The following is a 13,762-nucleotide window of genomic DNA, read 5'->3' as shown; positions in this document are numbered from 1 at the left end:
AATGATCGCACAGAGAATGAGTTTGAGTTTGTTATAATTTAATTTATTTTTTTTATTAGTGCATATGGCAACAGAGTTAAAGAGATACGATTTTAAAATCACTTTTATGACTGTTGCACATCTTTGATGAACTGGCACTCCAGAGATTTAGTGGTACTGTCTACCCAGGGCAGAAACGACCACGGACAAAAACTTCTGCCAGGCTTCCTGGACCTCAGCGGTGAAGACGCTGGGACCAAACTTAGCGGCCACACACAGGCTGATGCATTCAGCGAGCACCTAAAGTGAGAGAGTTGGACAAAATAATTAAAGAATTACTCCTGATCTAATAGTGATAAATGTTTCTTGGTACTGGTGGGGACATACCCTGAAGTTATCGGGATCCACGTGGAGCTTCTCAGAGTGCATAGTGCTCAGTTTGGCGTAGGTCTTAGTGATGTTGTCCAAGTTCTTCACAGCATTTTCCAGACCACCCATCACGGTCTTCCCGTGCTGTGCCACTTTGGGGTTTCCCATAATGGCAGCGTTGGTGGACAGGTCTCCAAATTCTTTGAAGTATCTCTTACCCCAGGGGCACACAATCAGAAGCCTGGAATAAGACAAGAGACAGAAAAAATGACAATTTTAATGCATATAATTTAAAAAAAAAATGCATTTTAATCTAAAAAGACAAACATACGTGTAGATGCATTGGTTTCAGTTCGGTTTTAAGATTATAGGAAGAGAAAGTCACTCAATACATAAATGTGTTTCTAAATTGCAATGAGCTGCAGGTTACCTGCTGAGGGCCTGGGGACCGATTTCCCCCACATCGATTTTCCCCCAAAGGCCTATGATGGCCTTGCGCTCAGCATCTGTCCACTCGACCATTTTGACAGCGTAAAGGTTTTCACGTAGCTTGTGATCAGAAACCTTTTCGCAAACGCCGATCTTCGGGAGCTTTTTATTAATTACATAGTGCCACACCTCTTCGTCCTGGAAGCATCTGATTGGACTATAGCCGTCAGGCTTTTGGGTTGTTGCCCATGAGTAAGATAATCTTTACCAGATTATAAGGAAAAAACGCAAACACATATTTTTATGTAACAAATGTAGAAATAAGTATAAGAATTATAGACTACAGGTCTTTATAGACTGTTTTTAACCTATACGTACAGTAAAAAACATTTAAACCTCGAAAGTGATTTCTGATCTTTCGTAAGTGATCAGATCCCAACAAGCTGGCCTGAAAGTAGGGTAAATACCCGTTTCTGATGTATATATATATATGCAACACACATCTCTAGTAAAGAAATGTAGCCTATTTTATTTGAGAACAATTCTCCAACCTCTAATAAATAGGATACAAAGGATAAAGGTGCTGTGCAGTCCCACATGAAGCGCAACAACCAGTCATCCTTTTACGGTATATCTCACATCATACCTCGGATATGATTACTTACCAAGATTTTGGTAAAAAATATCTTAATTTTTGATTATGTGGTGTCATTCTGTGAGTGCTTATGTTGTCATCTAATTCTCTAATTCTCTCTTGAGACCAAACGAGCGTTTGGCAGCGAGAGATTATTTGCCACTTGTTTCATATTTTACACTTCGGACATTATTTTATAAAATATCACATTGCTTTTTCAACAACCTCTTGCTATTTAATAATTTCTTTAAGGGATAAATATATTAGTTTCTTCCCCAACAAAATAAGTCATATCTTAAAAACAAGGAGGGGCGTTAACTTTTATCTCAAGAAATACCTCGGAAAGTGCTGGATTTTTTTCTTTATCGCAGAGGTGTGGTTTAAATGTGATACTGGGTGTGGTCCATTTTGGTGTTATATAAAAATGATAGTGACAAATAGTCAACACTTTCAGTTCAGAAGACAACTGAAGAAAACGCAGACATGAGTCTCTCTGGAAAGGACAAGGCCGTGGTGAGGAACTTCTGGGCCAAAGTGGCCCCGAAGTCAGCTGAGATTGGAGGAGAGGCACTGGGGAGGTTGTATTGAGCCCCTTTCTTTTCATTCTTTATTCATTCATAGTTTTAATTAATTAGTAAGTACTTATTCATATTTCCATCATTTGAATATATATTTTACAGGATGCTGACTGCTTATCCCCAGACCAAGATCTACTTTTCTCACTGGTCCGATCTGAGTCCAAGCTCTGCGCAGGTGAAAAAGCATGGTGCCACCATCATGGCGGCCATTGGAGACGCTGTGTCAAAGATTGACGACCTTACTGGAGGTCTGTCTGCCCTCAGCGAGCTCCACGCTTTCAAGCTCAGAGTGGACCCTGCCAACTTCAGGGTGAGCTCACCCAGTAACATCCACGCAACAATGATCACGTTGTAGACAGAGATTACCATTAGTCAAGAGGCAATATAGACTTTTCGACCTAACATATGCATGTGTTTTTTGCCTCACAGATCCTTGCTCACAACCTCATCTTGTGCGTGGGCATGTTCTTCCCCGCAGACTTCACTCCCGAAGTCCACGTCTCCGTTGACAAGTTCCTCCAGAACTTGGCTCTCGCTCTGTCCGAGAAATATCGCTAAAATCCGGCAACTCCGGAGCCCCTGAAGCCTGTCATCTACAGTAATGTCAATAAAACCTCTTAAAATGGCAGGGCTCCGTTAATAAATATAATAAACTCTGGAAGCTGGTCCTTTCTTCTTTGTCTGCATCCCTACACTATTCACTTTTGATATAATTGCAGGGGTGTGTTAAGAAATTAAATTAATAATATTGTAGTGACAGAAGGGGGTGTGGGAGCATAGGAAAAGAGAAAATTCAATCAGAAATGAACATACAGTTGTGTTAAATGCAAATTTAACCTTCTAACATTTTGCACTGAATATTCGTTTTACTTTATAGTGGAGGAATTACCCCAAAGCTTTGCTTAAATGGGTAGTAAATAGTAATGTGTATACAAGGATTTCATTCATTAAGCATGGCGTGATATTAAACATTGTATATAATTATACAAAATAAGCTTCTTTTTTCTTCTTCTAATACATATCCATTTTCTGCTTATCTTACCGAACACGTGGAAGAAACCCTTTTTGGATTCTTGGATTAAAAGAATTTAATAGGATAAGATAACCTTTATTAGCCCCACACGAGGGAAATTTGTTATGTTGAAGCAGAAAGTGGACAGTGCAACGTAATGTAATGTACACAATATTTCAAATCCTTTATCATGGTCCACAACTATAACCAACAGTATTTTTGATGCACTGTTATCAATAATGTCACGCGACCTCACCCATTTATATCAAAGTGCACATTTTGAAACGGACTAAATAGAAACCGGCAGCGTCACCCTTTGCAAAGATAAGAAGTAAAATATAGACGCTTTTATAAGAATGAGCTTAGGAGGTTTTAATTTCAGATAATACAACATGGATAATTCTAACTACAACTTACTGGCTGAGTTAAAAAGAAATGACACCACCCTTATTAATATTTCTATTATTATTATTACTATTATTATTATTACTATCATGAACATTTTCAGTATAAGTGCACAATCCCTTGTAAAAATCTGCTCTTGGAAGGCTTGAGTAGAAAAACAAAATGCAATTGAAAATGATCACACAAAGAGAATTTCATTTAACTGGAAATTTATTTGTCACATGCATCAGCTTCGAAGCGCTAAACGGAAACACTGCTGTAAATTATTTGGTTATGAATGTGAACTATAATTCCACAAGTTCAGTGGTACTGTTTGCCCAGGGCAGAGACGACCACAGCGAGGAATGTCTGCCAGGTCATCTGGACATCAGGGGCGAAGACTTGAGGTCCAAACTTGGAGGCCACACAAAAAGCGACAATTTCAGAAAGCACCTAAAATGAAAGGGAAACAATAATAATGGCATGCTTCATCATTATCACTGGTGGAAAAAGTCTCAGATCACATACCCTGAAGTTGTCAGGATCAACACGGAGCTACTCAGAGTGCATAACGCTCAGTTTTGGCGTAGGTCTGCTTAATGTTGTCCATGTTCTTCACAGCATTTTCCAGACCAACCATCACAGTGCTACTTTGGGGTTTCTCATAATGGCAGCATTGGTGGACAAGTTGCCAAAGACTTGGAAGTATCTCTGAGTCCAAGGATACACAATCAGAAGCCTGAAATAAAGAGTTTTACTTTTTCTTTTATTTCGGTTGAATTAAGTTGTTTTCTGTGGCAGATTAATAAAAACAAAACGAAAACAAACCAAAAACAAATTCTGTTATCATGCGGTAAATAACAAGGCGTGTAAAAACAAGAATAATTAATTTGGAGATACCAATAGGCGTCGTTAAATTATCATCTAACGTAACTCACCTGCTCAGGGCCTGGGTGCCAATTTCAGCCACATAAATCTTTCCCCACAGGTATGTGATCGCGCTGAGCTCAGCACCTGTCCACTCGACCATATTGTTAGAAATAAGATTTTCTCCAGCTTCGCTGAAATTAGTCTTCGTTCACAAAACATAGGTCCCTTTTGGAGGACTTTATTAATTGGCCGCTACCACCCCTCTTAGTCCGGAAGCATCTGATTGGATCAGAACCAAGGACAAAGGCTGTTAATAAGTCAGATATAATTTTTGCCAGAAGACTGGGAAAAGAACAGAAAAAAGACAAGAACATGAAACATTAAAAACACCATCAACTCGACATCAATTGTTCGACGCCATTCAGTGTCGAATATTCATTTACCAATAAACCTAATTGTAAATCAATATGATAAAATGTAAGGCAGAATTTAACTGATTTTGAAGGTGTGATTTTTGCATAAGGAGAAAAGCTCAAAAACCCCAAAACATTTTCTTCATTTGTTATTTTTCTCTCAGCACCTGCACATATGAGCATCTAATATGTTGAAGTGTGTTTTTAACTCTAACTTTTTAATTTATATAGATTTTTTTCCCGTTCATTAGCAATTTTGCCACTATTCCTTTAGACTGCATGCCCCTTCATACTGACATCAGTTCTTTAATGCATTCATCGCTATTTTACTAACTAATTTGACGTTAGGTGTTATTTTGTACTTATCTTACCTTATAAATACAGACTTATAAGGTAAGATAACACGGCGACTAAAAATACTTGAGAACAGGGTGTGGTTACTTTTATCTCTAGAAATGGCTTGTTAAACTCGAACAGGAAGGTGTGGATTAGATTTGATACTGGGTGTCGTGCAATTTAGTTCCATATAAAGAAAGATAGTAACAAACAACTTTCAGAATTTAGTTAACTTTTCTTTCTGCTGCGTAAACCTTTAAAGGCAGACACGAGTCTCTGGAAAGGACAAAACCGTGGTCCTTCTGGGATAAAGCGACTCCGAAAGCCCCTGAGATTGGAGCAGAGGCTCTGGGCCGGTTGGTTTTCATTATTTTCTGTTTTGACGATGTGCACACATCATGCACCACATTCTATGTAATAACTTCGCTCTATCATAACTTATCACGTTTACGTTTTATAGGATGCTCACTGCATATCCGCAAACCAAGACCTACTGTTCTCACTGGGCCAGATTCTGCACAGGTGAAGATGCACGGCGCCAACATCATGGCGTCGGGAATATTGACGACCTTGTTGGAGATCTGACCAATCTAAGCAAGCTATGCTTTCAAGCTCAGAGTGGACCCTGCCAACTTCACGGTAAGCTTAAGGAGGGAATGATCCATGCATTGCTCATAAGTCCATACAATTTCTCAATGAGCAAAATACTAAAAGTAATATAAAGCTATAATGTTGTTGCACAGTACACACTGCAATAGTTACAGCCTTTTGCACACGCTCTACAGTAAAATAACAAATGACAAAGTTTTACAGTTTAGAGTAAAATGTCGATCAGAGCCATTTCTTATATTTTATAAACTGTGTAATATATTGTTTTATTTAATTAGTTCAGTATGTTACTGTTATTGTCTTGGAGCAACTATAACTCACACAATTCCCTTAGGGATTATTAAAGTATTCTGACTCTGAGTCTGAAATTTTATGTATTTCTCGTTATTTATGAATTAATACGTTTTCTCCATATTTATTTATTTATACAGATTCTTGCTCACAACATCATCTTGTGCATGGCCATGTTCTCCCAGGAAGACTTCACCCCTGAAGTCCACGTCTCATTTGACATGTTTCTACAGAACTTGTCTTTGGCGCTGTCCGACAGATACCGCTAAACTCCAGATTCAGGCGCACCAATCGCTGCATGGAGCGTGTCATCCGCCACACTACCAACATCCATTTTATAATAGAAGAACACAGTTACTATATGAAATTAATACATGTTTACATTTCTTTTACTTTAGTCACGGTATATACTTGTATTATTATTATTTTTAATTCTCAATAAAACAAAACTGTTTAACTTGCTCCGACAGCAGACGCCTCGGACACGCCCCTTTACTCTTTAACTTGTGAAGGGTTCCCTGGTGTGTCGTCACTCATCCAACACATTAAATTAGAAATTCTGACTTCCTGTGCGCACGAGTGATTTAGGGATGATTAAAAACAGCAAGTAAAAAACATACTTCTACTTTCATAATAGGCCAAACTAAAGTAATAATTATATACGACATCAGAGTCACACTATCAATGAGGAGCTGTTATCAACGCGGGTGGGTGTGCGTAGACCATCTGATTGCTCTAGTTGGCCTTTTTCTTCTTTCGGCTGCCCTCTTTAGATGTCCCATCATGTGCCTTCATCCACGAACCTCCTCTGTGGTCCTCGTCTTTTCCTTCTGAATGGCAGCTTTCCTTAGATAAAGGAGCTGTCATGGCAAGGCAGATACTGCGGTGCACCCTAAAATAATCTCGTCGCCCCTAGTCACTGTCATAGTTTTGCACATGACAATATTGTTATTTAAAAAAAGCTAGCATTAACACTTTGATTCTAGCTACACAGAATTAACACAGAATATGAATTTCAAAATTGAATATATTTCACAGTGTCACCCCAACCCCTTCTTTGAAAAACGGTTCAGCCCATAGCAGCCCCTCTAAACTGTTTTATTTCTTGTTGTCAGTAGCTGTCGCCTATGATTGGTGCCAGAGCACATCTTGAATGAAGAGGAATTTCAGATTTCAACACAGATAGAAACACAGATGAAAATTCAATTATAACCATAATGAGGATGGCTGAGAGTCAGCATTGTTTCAAATTTTCTGAGGGGAAACAGGTAGAGGTCATAAAATACACATGAGCACTAAAGACTCACTCAACGTTGAAGTGAATATATGTGAACTAGTGTGTATTATAAATTAGTCTGTAGTTCTGTAGCCTTAATTATTTCATCAGTCTGTGTATAGCACACACTTTGATTCCCAAAAATCAAGTAGTCGTGCGAATTCCTGCCCCAATCAAATCTGTTAGCTCCATCATGCTTTATGATTATATGTATTGTCTCCCATAAATCATTGGGATTCGTCTTTGGACAATGCACAGTGCGGGTGGGGTGCTACCAGTGGCGGGTTTTGATATGGGCGACATGGGAGGTTGCCCAGGGCAGCATTGTGGTGGGGGTGGCATCATGGCATCGGCAAAAAAAGTTGCTCGTACCCATGCTGCCCCGACGTCATGCCAGCGCATTTTGGGGATTGCATGGGCACCGAAAATAAACCAACAAACTACGGCTGTCAACGTTAATACCGTCTTCAGGATTAACGTGATTAAAATTTCTAACACAATTAATCCATCAGAATGACTCCAAATCCCTGAAATGATACAGACTTATAATTTGTTTTCCAAAATCTATCACACACATATACCCAAAAAGTGAGCGTGAGGGGCCTCGGTGCGCCTGCTGCTGATGCTGCTGTGCTGAAGTCTCACGGGGAGGGGGCGGGCTGCTTCCATAATATTGTCAATCCAAGCCCATTATGTATTAATTTTTATTCCTGTTTTTTGTGAAATCCAAGAAAAAAAAAACATATACAAGGTGTAGCTCTATTAGTTTATGTTGTGGGGTTGGGTGTTTATATTAGAGCGCAAAAATTACTGATGGAAGGTGGAAAAGAAAAGGTCAAAGCCATCAGGTCCTCAGTTTAGAAAAAAAGAGAAAAGGAGACACATCCGGTCAGATGTGTCTTTGGATAATGGCAGGTATTGTGTATCCTGAAACAAGATAACACTCATTAGTGGGGATTGGGAAAACGTGGGAAAACTGTTTACCTTTGTTAGCCACTTGGCTATGATAGTAAACAGTAGACAGACAGTAGACACTGACACTGTGGCAGCCATAGTGACAGATCTGTGTCAATTTTATTTTTTATTATTTTTATGCATTCATATATTTTTAAAAATAAGTTGAAGCACAAAACGCCAACCGGGTGTAACAGGTGTATCGCATGAACTCAAAATCTTCAGCAGGGGCGGGGTGAGATGCCAACCGAGGTCACACCCTATGTAAGCTGTCATGGTATTTCTGCGTGGTTAAAATTATTCATTTCCCCCCCCCCCCCCCCCCCATCGAAACTCCATCCATTCATCCACCCAAGATAATAATAATAATAATAATAATAATAATAATAATAATAATAATAATAATAATAGGAAGAAGAAAAAGAAAGCAATTCGGAATAATGACGATAAAACAGGAATAGCTGGTTCTGGGGGACTGCCTGGTCATTGTAGTTGCTGCTCGTTTAGTTCAATACTTCACTGCTGAGGTCCGTGCAGCTTCCAGGAGAGTCTTTGTAGCTCAAGCCTCCCTGAGAAGGCAGTACTACTAGCTCCAGAGGACCGTCACATGCTCTATTTTTAAGTTGTGTATATAAGCTTTCAGTAAATCAATCGCTACTCTTCTTTAATTAGCCCATAAAGAGAAAAAAACCCATTCCTGGTAAAAGCTACAATAATAATCCAACTGTTTAAAAATGATCACCACAAACGACCATGAGAGTTTAATTGCATTGGATCTTTTATTACATGTGAGACTGTCAGTGAGTACTCGAGCACATAATGCAGTTTATCTGTATTTCTCAGACAGGGCGAGAGCAACAGCAGCCAGGAACTTGTCCACAGCCACATGGACCTCAGGGGTGAAGTCCTCGGGGAACATGGTGGACAGGACCACGAGGAGGTTGTGAGACAGAACCTGTGGAAAGATGATGATCACACTGAAATGAATGGACTTTTCATTTATTTATTTGTAACCAGAGAACATCATTTCAGATCAACCAGTAATCTATCTAAGATCAAATGAAAGCTGAGTTAGAGTGAGTTTAATTTGTAGTCCAATCAGTGTTCACAATAGAACAGAAAAATTAATTTGGCAAACGCTGTCATAGTAAATGGACCGATGTATATATATTGCTTTTCTAGTCTACTGGAGCATTCAAAGCACTTCGTACAACTTGCCTAATTGACCCATTCATATAAGTACTTCTTTTTCTATGACTAGGCTTTTTTCTCTCTAACATTCACACAAATTCACACTTCAGTGATTACACTGAACCACAAACTTTTTATTAAGTAGATGACCTCAAATAATGTCACCCCACAAACATGACAGTAATAATGATCAGTACCTTGAAGTTAGCAGGGTCCACTCTCAGAGTGAAGGCATGCAGCTCACTGAGGCTCAGAAGAGCTCCGGTCAGATCGTCAATTTTGCTGACAGCATCAGTAACTGCAGCCATCACGGTTGCTCCGTGCTTCTTCACCGGGGCAGAGCCGGGGCGCAGGTCCTTCCAGTGGGAGAAGTAAGTCTTGGTCTGAGGGTACACTGTCAGCATCCTGGATAAAAATGTAAGAGAACAAGCCAGCGGGTAAGAGACAGAAATGCAGGAGCAGGTTTTTGTAGGCATTGTGGGGCCATATTTACCTGGAGACAGCATCACAGCCGATTTGTTCCTCCTTACCAGCCACTTTAGCCCAGAAGGCTTTGACTGTGTTCTTGTCCTTTGCAGAAAGACTGGTCATCTTGCCTGTTGTTGCTGTTGGAGTTGTGTTCAGCTCAAACTGTGGAGGTCTTATATATGAAACAGGAAATGCACACACCCGACCCACCTCACAGATAAGGTACTGGAATTTAGGCATGTTCAAAATGATATGTAACAGTTCCCGTGAGACAAACACCAAACAAAAGACTCTATAAGGCAAGACAACTTAACAAGATAATCAGAATTCATTTCTTCTTTTTGGCTTCACTTAAGAAACATCTTCATTAAATGAATGTGCATATTTTAAAACTTAAATTTTCAGTGAGAGCCAGTTAAATCAAATCACTAACCTTCCAATTTTTGAATTTATATCAGTCTAATATTACCATTTAATTCACGACAAGTCACCTGTTAGTTTGTATTTCTTTATCTATTTATGTATTTAATAATAATAATTTGAGAAAAAGCAAAATGGGTACATGATTATAACTTTAAAAAGGCTGTTGGCTTCAAATTTGGGTCTGGACAGATAGTTGGATTTATAGCAGGGCTTTATAGATACATTTACTGTACATACACATGCATCTAAATGTTTATGGCTATATTTAGACTAATAAGTCAACGGCTAATTTATGTTTCCAAACAGATAATCAAAAACCAAATCCAAATCCTAATGTGGAAAGCAGCTATCACGGATATAATTGAACACAGAGAGTCCAGGGATGTTCTAATGTGTAGGTTAAAATTTAAATACTGTTGTTTAGGCTATCATTTACCAACACTACAACCAAAATCTATGTCAATGACATTCACTTCAAAAAACCGTGTCAGTTTAAGGCTTATCTAATCTTCAGCAGGTGAATCCTCTCACAGGGCAGTTTAAATTTTTACAGCAGCTGTTTGTTCTCCACAGGAGCTCAAATGTAGCTCAGAGTGGACAGTTGCTACTGATATATTGAGGTAAAGTTAAACATCAGGTGTAGAAATTTGAGGATGAAAAACAGGTTTTAAAATATGGCAGAAATACTGAAAATATTTAAGAGAATGACAGAAAAGGTTTTGTGGATAACCAGAAAAAAACAAAAGCTGAGACAAAGTTATTAAATTTTTTTTCTACTTACAGCCAGTCAATAAAGGCCTGTAGGATGTGTGGGTGTACCATTCTTTTCTTGTCATTTTCCTCTTTAAGAAAACTCTTTATCAAGTTTATTTATTAAACGCATGTACAAATGGCAAATGCAGGACCTTAATGCTATGGTTTGGTCATATGTTAAAATTAAAATCTGTGGAATCTGGTCCATTTAAAAAACAAACAAACAAAAAAACATGTATTATTTACAAGCACAAGAAGTTTTTTGTCACTGAAATTTAGAATTCATTATTTTCCAAAGGATATACTCATTGTACTTCATCCAGTTCTTTATTTCTATCCAGGTCTGCAAAATATTTTTGATTACCTTACTTCCAATTTTCTTAACTGTTAGGGGTCACTCAGGGCTGGAGCCTATCCCAAGATAGAAGAATAAGTAGTCTGTAAGATATTCCATAATGAAAGTTTCCAACAGATTTTTGGTTAATTTTGACAGTTAATCAAAGCTGAACTCAGAATCGTTAAACTGACCAGTTTAGCCAACTCCCACTCTCCAACTCCACCCAATTTCATATCTTTGGGTGGAGTGAAAAGAACTCTTTAAAAGGTGACTTTGTGGCTCTGCTGACTAACAGCACAAGAGCAACAATCAACAAAGCAAAATGGTTGTGTGGACAGACTTTGAGCGCACCACAATCCAGGACATCTTCTCCAAGATCAACTATGCAGTCGTTGGGCAAGCAGCTTTTTCCAGGTGAAACATAGTTTTTTTTTATATTGACGTAAATTTATTTTTAGAAGTTTGGGCTATTCAAGTAGAATCTTTATGTGCAATGAAAAAAGCTGGCATATTTTGTGCATTACACAATGTAGATTTCTCTTTTAAAACTAAGAGCAAATCAATTATTTACACATTCCCTCAGGTGTTTGACTGTCTATCCCTGGACTCAGAGGTATTTTGGTCAATTTGGAAACCTCTACAATGCTGCTGCTATTGCATCAAATCCAAAAGTTGCTGCTCATGGAAAAGTCATCATGGAAGCTCTGGAAAAAGCAGTGAAGGACATGGACAACATCAAGGCCACATATGCAGAGCTGAGCGCGCTGCACTCTGAGAAACTGCAGGTGGACCCTGACAATTTCATGGTAGGCAATGCTGAACTGACGGCACTGATTCCCAGTATTGCATGTTTGTGTGTGTCAATGAAGATTGCTAAAGCATGTTGTGCTGTGTTGCAGCTCCTGGGCGACTGCTTGACCATTGTGGTTGCTTCCCAGTTGGGTAAAAACTTCACTGCTGAGGTTCATGCAGCTTTCCAGAAGTTCCTGGCAGTGGTGGTGTCCTCCCTCAGAAGACAGTACTACTAAAGAGCTGCAGATGCCCGTCACATGCTCTGTTATTAATTGTGCCTCAATACGTTTTTAAAAAAATAAAATATTAAACAACTTCAGAAAGTTCCCAGTGCCTTTCTTTTTTTCACTTGCTTTATTATCTTTAAGTTTTAATACAATGTCCTTTGCAAAAACCTTGTATGGACTGCTTAAGGATTAAAGCCATTTTTAAATGCTTGGATGAAAAGACTCTGCAGCCAATTGCTGCCTGAAATCCAGAACCCATGTAAATCACCAAATGTTGTTTCCTCTATTGAGTTGTTTTGATAGACCTTGACTGTAGCCTCCAGTTGCTGCTTATTTGTGGAAAGGCATGCTCTGTTGGACAGAGATCAGGTGATTGACTTGGAGACTGTGAACATCCAATTTCTTTGCCTTGAGAAACTCTTGGAATATTTTTGTAGTATGTTTTTTTGCACTGCAAAAAACAGTCTGATAATTTTTTACAGCATTTCACAAATTCTGAGCCAAGAGTATGGTCCTGTAAATTTCATAATTCACCCAGATACTTCTATCAGCAATCACATCATCAATAAACACTGACTACCCACTTCCATTGGCAGCCATTCATTCCCATGCCATAACACTGCCTCGCCCGTTCTCCACATGCTTCACATCATGAGCTGCTTCTCTCCTTCTCCCAAATTAATTCCCAAATGTTATATTTTTTCTTACAGATCTGTGCAGGATCTTTCACATGTTTTCTGGCAAAGTCTAGTCTCATCTCCCTGGCTGTCACTGTATTCTGTGGTTTGTTGTAAACTCTATTTCCATTCATGCACACATCTCTTAATTGAAGACTCTGACAGTGATACACCAGCCTCTTCAAGTAGGTTTTTGGCTTAGTTACATGTCGTGACAATTGGTTTTCATTGAAATAATTCAGTGATTATGCACTTGTCCTTTTTTGTTCTGGTGTTTCTGAGTTGGTCAGTGCATTCATTCTTTAAAAAAAAAAAAAAAGCTGAGAGAAAGCCTGCACTTTCTTGTTTTCAATCCAGTGTGTTGGTGTACAAAGGCAAAACTGCACATTTTTTAAATTTTTATGTTTGTCCCAACTAATATGGAAGTGACATTACATGCTTGAGTCATTGTATCATGGACCAAGCAGCCAAGAACACATAGGCACAAATGTAATCTTCAAAAAAATTGATTTTATTGTACCCCCGAAAGGACCAAATGATTACAAAAATTCAAAATGACAAAACAAAACTTTTTTTAAGAACCAGGCGGGCCCGTAAAAGAGGTTAACTTAACAAAATTCACTTCACAAAACATAACTCAACAAACTGACCTGCCCAAATGGGAAACAGCTCTAGTTATATAGCAAATGAATAAACTGTTATATACACCAAAGGTGACTAAACTAAAGAGTTAACAGCTAACCATCATTCAAGAAGAACC

General features: G+C 38.7%; 4 protein-coding genes and 2 pseudogenes across 6 annotated transcripts; 3 read left to right on the top strand and 3 right to left on the bottom strand.

Annotated features, from left to right (window-relative positions):
• Window positions 1-27: 27 nt before the first annotated feature.
• Window positions 28-933, bottom strand: LOC146633945 (hemoglobin subunit beta-A-like). Its single transcript, XM_085351723.1, has 3 exons — window positions 779-933; window positions 367-589; window positions 28-279 (listed from the first exon to the last, which is right to left on the bottom strand). The coding sequence occupies exons 1-3, from the start codon at window positions 868-870 to the stop codon at window positions 148-150; spliced, it is 447 nt and encodes a 148-aa protein (XP_085207849.1). The 5' UTR covers window positions 871-933; the 3' UTR covers window positions 28-147.
• A 937-nt stretch (window positions 934-1,870) lies between these two features.
• On the top strand, window positions 1,871-2,651 carry LOC146633944 (hemoglobin subunit alpha-A). Its single transcript, XM_085352653.1, has 3 exons — window positions 1,871-1,989; window positions 2,092-2,299; window positions 2,419-2,651. The coding sequence occupies exons 1-3, from the start codon at window positions 1,895-1,897 to the stop codon at window positions 2,545-2,547; spliced, it is 432 nt and encodes a 143-aa protein (XP_085208779.1). The 5' UTR covers window positions 1,871-1,894; the 3' UTR covers window positions 2,548-2,651.
• A 1,017-nt stretch (window positions 2,652-3,668) lies between these two features.
• LOC146633943 (hemoglobin subunit beta-A-like) lies at window positions 3,669-4,415 on the bottom strand (annotated as a pseudogene). The gene is made up of 3 exons (XR_014906164.1): window positions 4,324-4,415; window positions 3,914-4,124; window positions 3,669-3,838 (listed from the first exon to the last, which is right to left on the bottom strand). The product of XR_014906164.1 is annotated as a hemoglobin subunit beta-A-like (transcript).
• Window positions 4,416-4,856: 441 nt separating this feature from the next.
• LOC146633942 (hemoglobin subunit alpha-A-like) lies at window positions 4,857-6,634 on the top strand (annotated as a pseudogene). Its single transcript, XR_014906152.1, has 4 exons — window positions 4,857-4,864; window positions 5,267-5,360; window positions 5,465-5,643; window positions 6,045-6,634. The product of XR_014906152.1 is annotated as a hemoglobin subunit alpha-A-like (transcript).
• Window positions 6,635-8,960: 2,326 nt separating this feature from the next.
• On the bottom strand, window positions 8,961-9,916 carry LOC146633941 (hemoglobin embryonic subunit alpha-like). Its single transcript, XM_085351721.1, has 3 exons — window positions 9,819-9,916; window positions 9,523-9,730; window positions 8,961-9,089 (listed from the first exon to the last, which is right to left on the bottom strand). The coding sequence occupies exons 1-3, from the start codon at window positions 9,914-9,916 to the stop codon at window positions 8,961-8,963; spliced, it is 435 nt and encodes a 144-aa protein (XP_085207847.1).
• Window positions 9,917-11,619: 1,703 nt separating this feature from the next.
• Window positions 11,620-12,345, top strand: LOC146633940 (hemoglobin subunit beta-like). Its single transcript, XM_085351722.1, has 3 exons — window positions 11,620-11,720; window positions 11,890-12,112; window positions 12,206-12,345. Exons 1-3 carry the CDS (start codon window positions 11,629-11,631, stop codon window positions 12,332-12,334), a joined length of 444 nt encoding a protein of 147 aa, XP_085207848.1. The 5' UTR covers window positions 11,620-11,628; the 3' UTR covers window positions 12,335-12,345.
• The last annotated feature ends 1,417 nt before the right edge of the window (window positions 12,346-13,762 follow it).

The sequence above is a fragment of the Diplotaxodon limnothrissa genome, linkage group LG4 (genome assembly GCF_057381915.1).
Source record: "Diplotaxodon limnothrissa isolate DT_005_m linkage group LG4, D_limnothrissa_male_GT1.1, whole genome shotgun sequence".
NCBI lineage: Eukaryota > Metazoa > Chordata > Actinopteri > Cichliformes > Cichlidae > Diplotaxodon > Diplotaxodon limnothrissa.
The sequence above is the reverse complement of the archived record's forward strand: the minus strand, read 5'-3'. Positions and strand labels throughout refer to the sequence as shown.

Excerpts from the sequence above, each read along its gene's own strand:
- LOC146633945 (XM_085351723.1), bottom strand. The coding sequence starts at position 870 with ATGGTCGAGTGGACAGATGCTGAGCGCAAGGCCATCATAGGCCTTTGG. Across the intron at positions 590-778 it reads GGTCCCCAGGCCCTCAGCAG|GCTTCTGATTGTGTGCCCCT; the intron begins GTAACCTGCAGC and ends GTCTTATTCCAG. Across the intron at positions 280-366 it reads TGGATCCCGATAACTTCAGG|GTGCTCGCTGAATGCATCAG; the intron begins GTATGTCCCCAC and ends CTCTCACTTTAG.
- LOC146633944 (XM_085352653.1), top strand. The coding sequence starts at position 1,895 with ATGAGTCTCTCTGGAAAGGACAAGGCCGTGGTGAGGAACTTCTGGGCC. Across the intron at positions 1,990-2,091 it reads GGAGGAGAGGCACTGGGGAG|GATGCTGACTGCTTATCCCC; the intron begins GTTGTATTGAGC and ends TATATTTTACAG. Across the intron at positions 2,300-2,418 it reads TGGACCCTGCCAACTTCAGG|ATCCTTGCTCACAACCTCAT; the intron begins GTGAGCTCACCC and ends TTTGCCTCACAG.
- LOC146633941 (XM_085351721.1), bottom strand. The coding sequence starts at position 9,916 with ATGACCAGTCTTTCTGCAAAGGACAAGAACACAGTCAAAGCCTTCTGG. Across the intron at positions 9,731-9,818 it reads GGCTGTGATGCTGTCTCCAG|GATGCTGACAGTGTACCCTC; the intron begins GTAAATATGGCC and ends ATTTTTATCCAG. Across the intron at positions 9,090-9,522 it reads TGGACCCTGCTAACTTCAAG|GTTCTGTCTCACAACCTCCT; the intron begins GTACTGATCATT and ends ATCTTTCCACAG.
- LOC146633940 (XM_085351722.1), top strand. The coding sequence starts at position 11,629 with ATGGTTGTGTGGACAGACTTTGAGCGCACCACAATCCAGGACATCTTC. Across the intron at positions 11,721-11,889 it reads GGGCAAGCAGCTTTTTCCAG|GTGTTTGACTGTCTATCCCT; the intron begins GTGAAACATAGT and ends ACATTCCCTCAG. Across the intron at positions 12,113-12,205 it reads TGGACCCTGACAATTTCATG|CTCCTGGGCGACTGCTTGAC; the intron begins GTAGGCAATGCT and ends GCTGTGTTGCAG.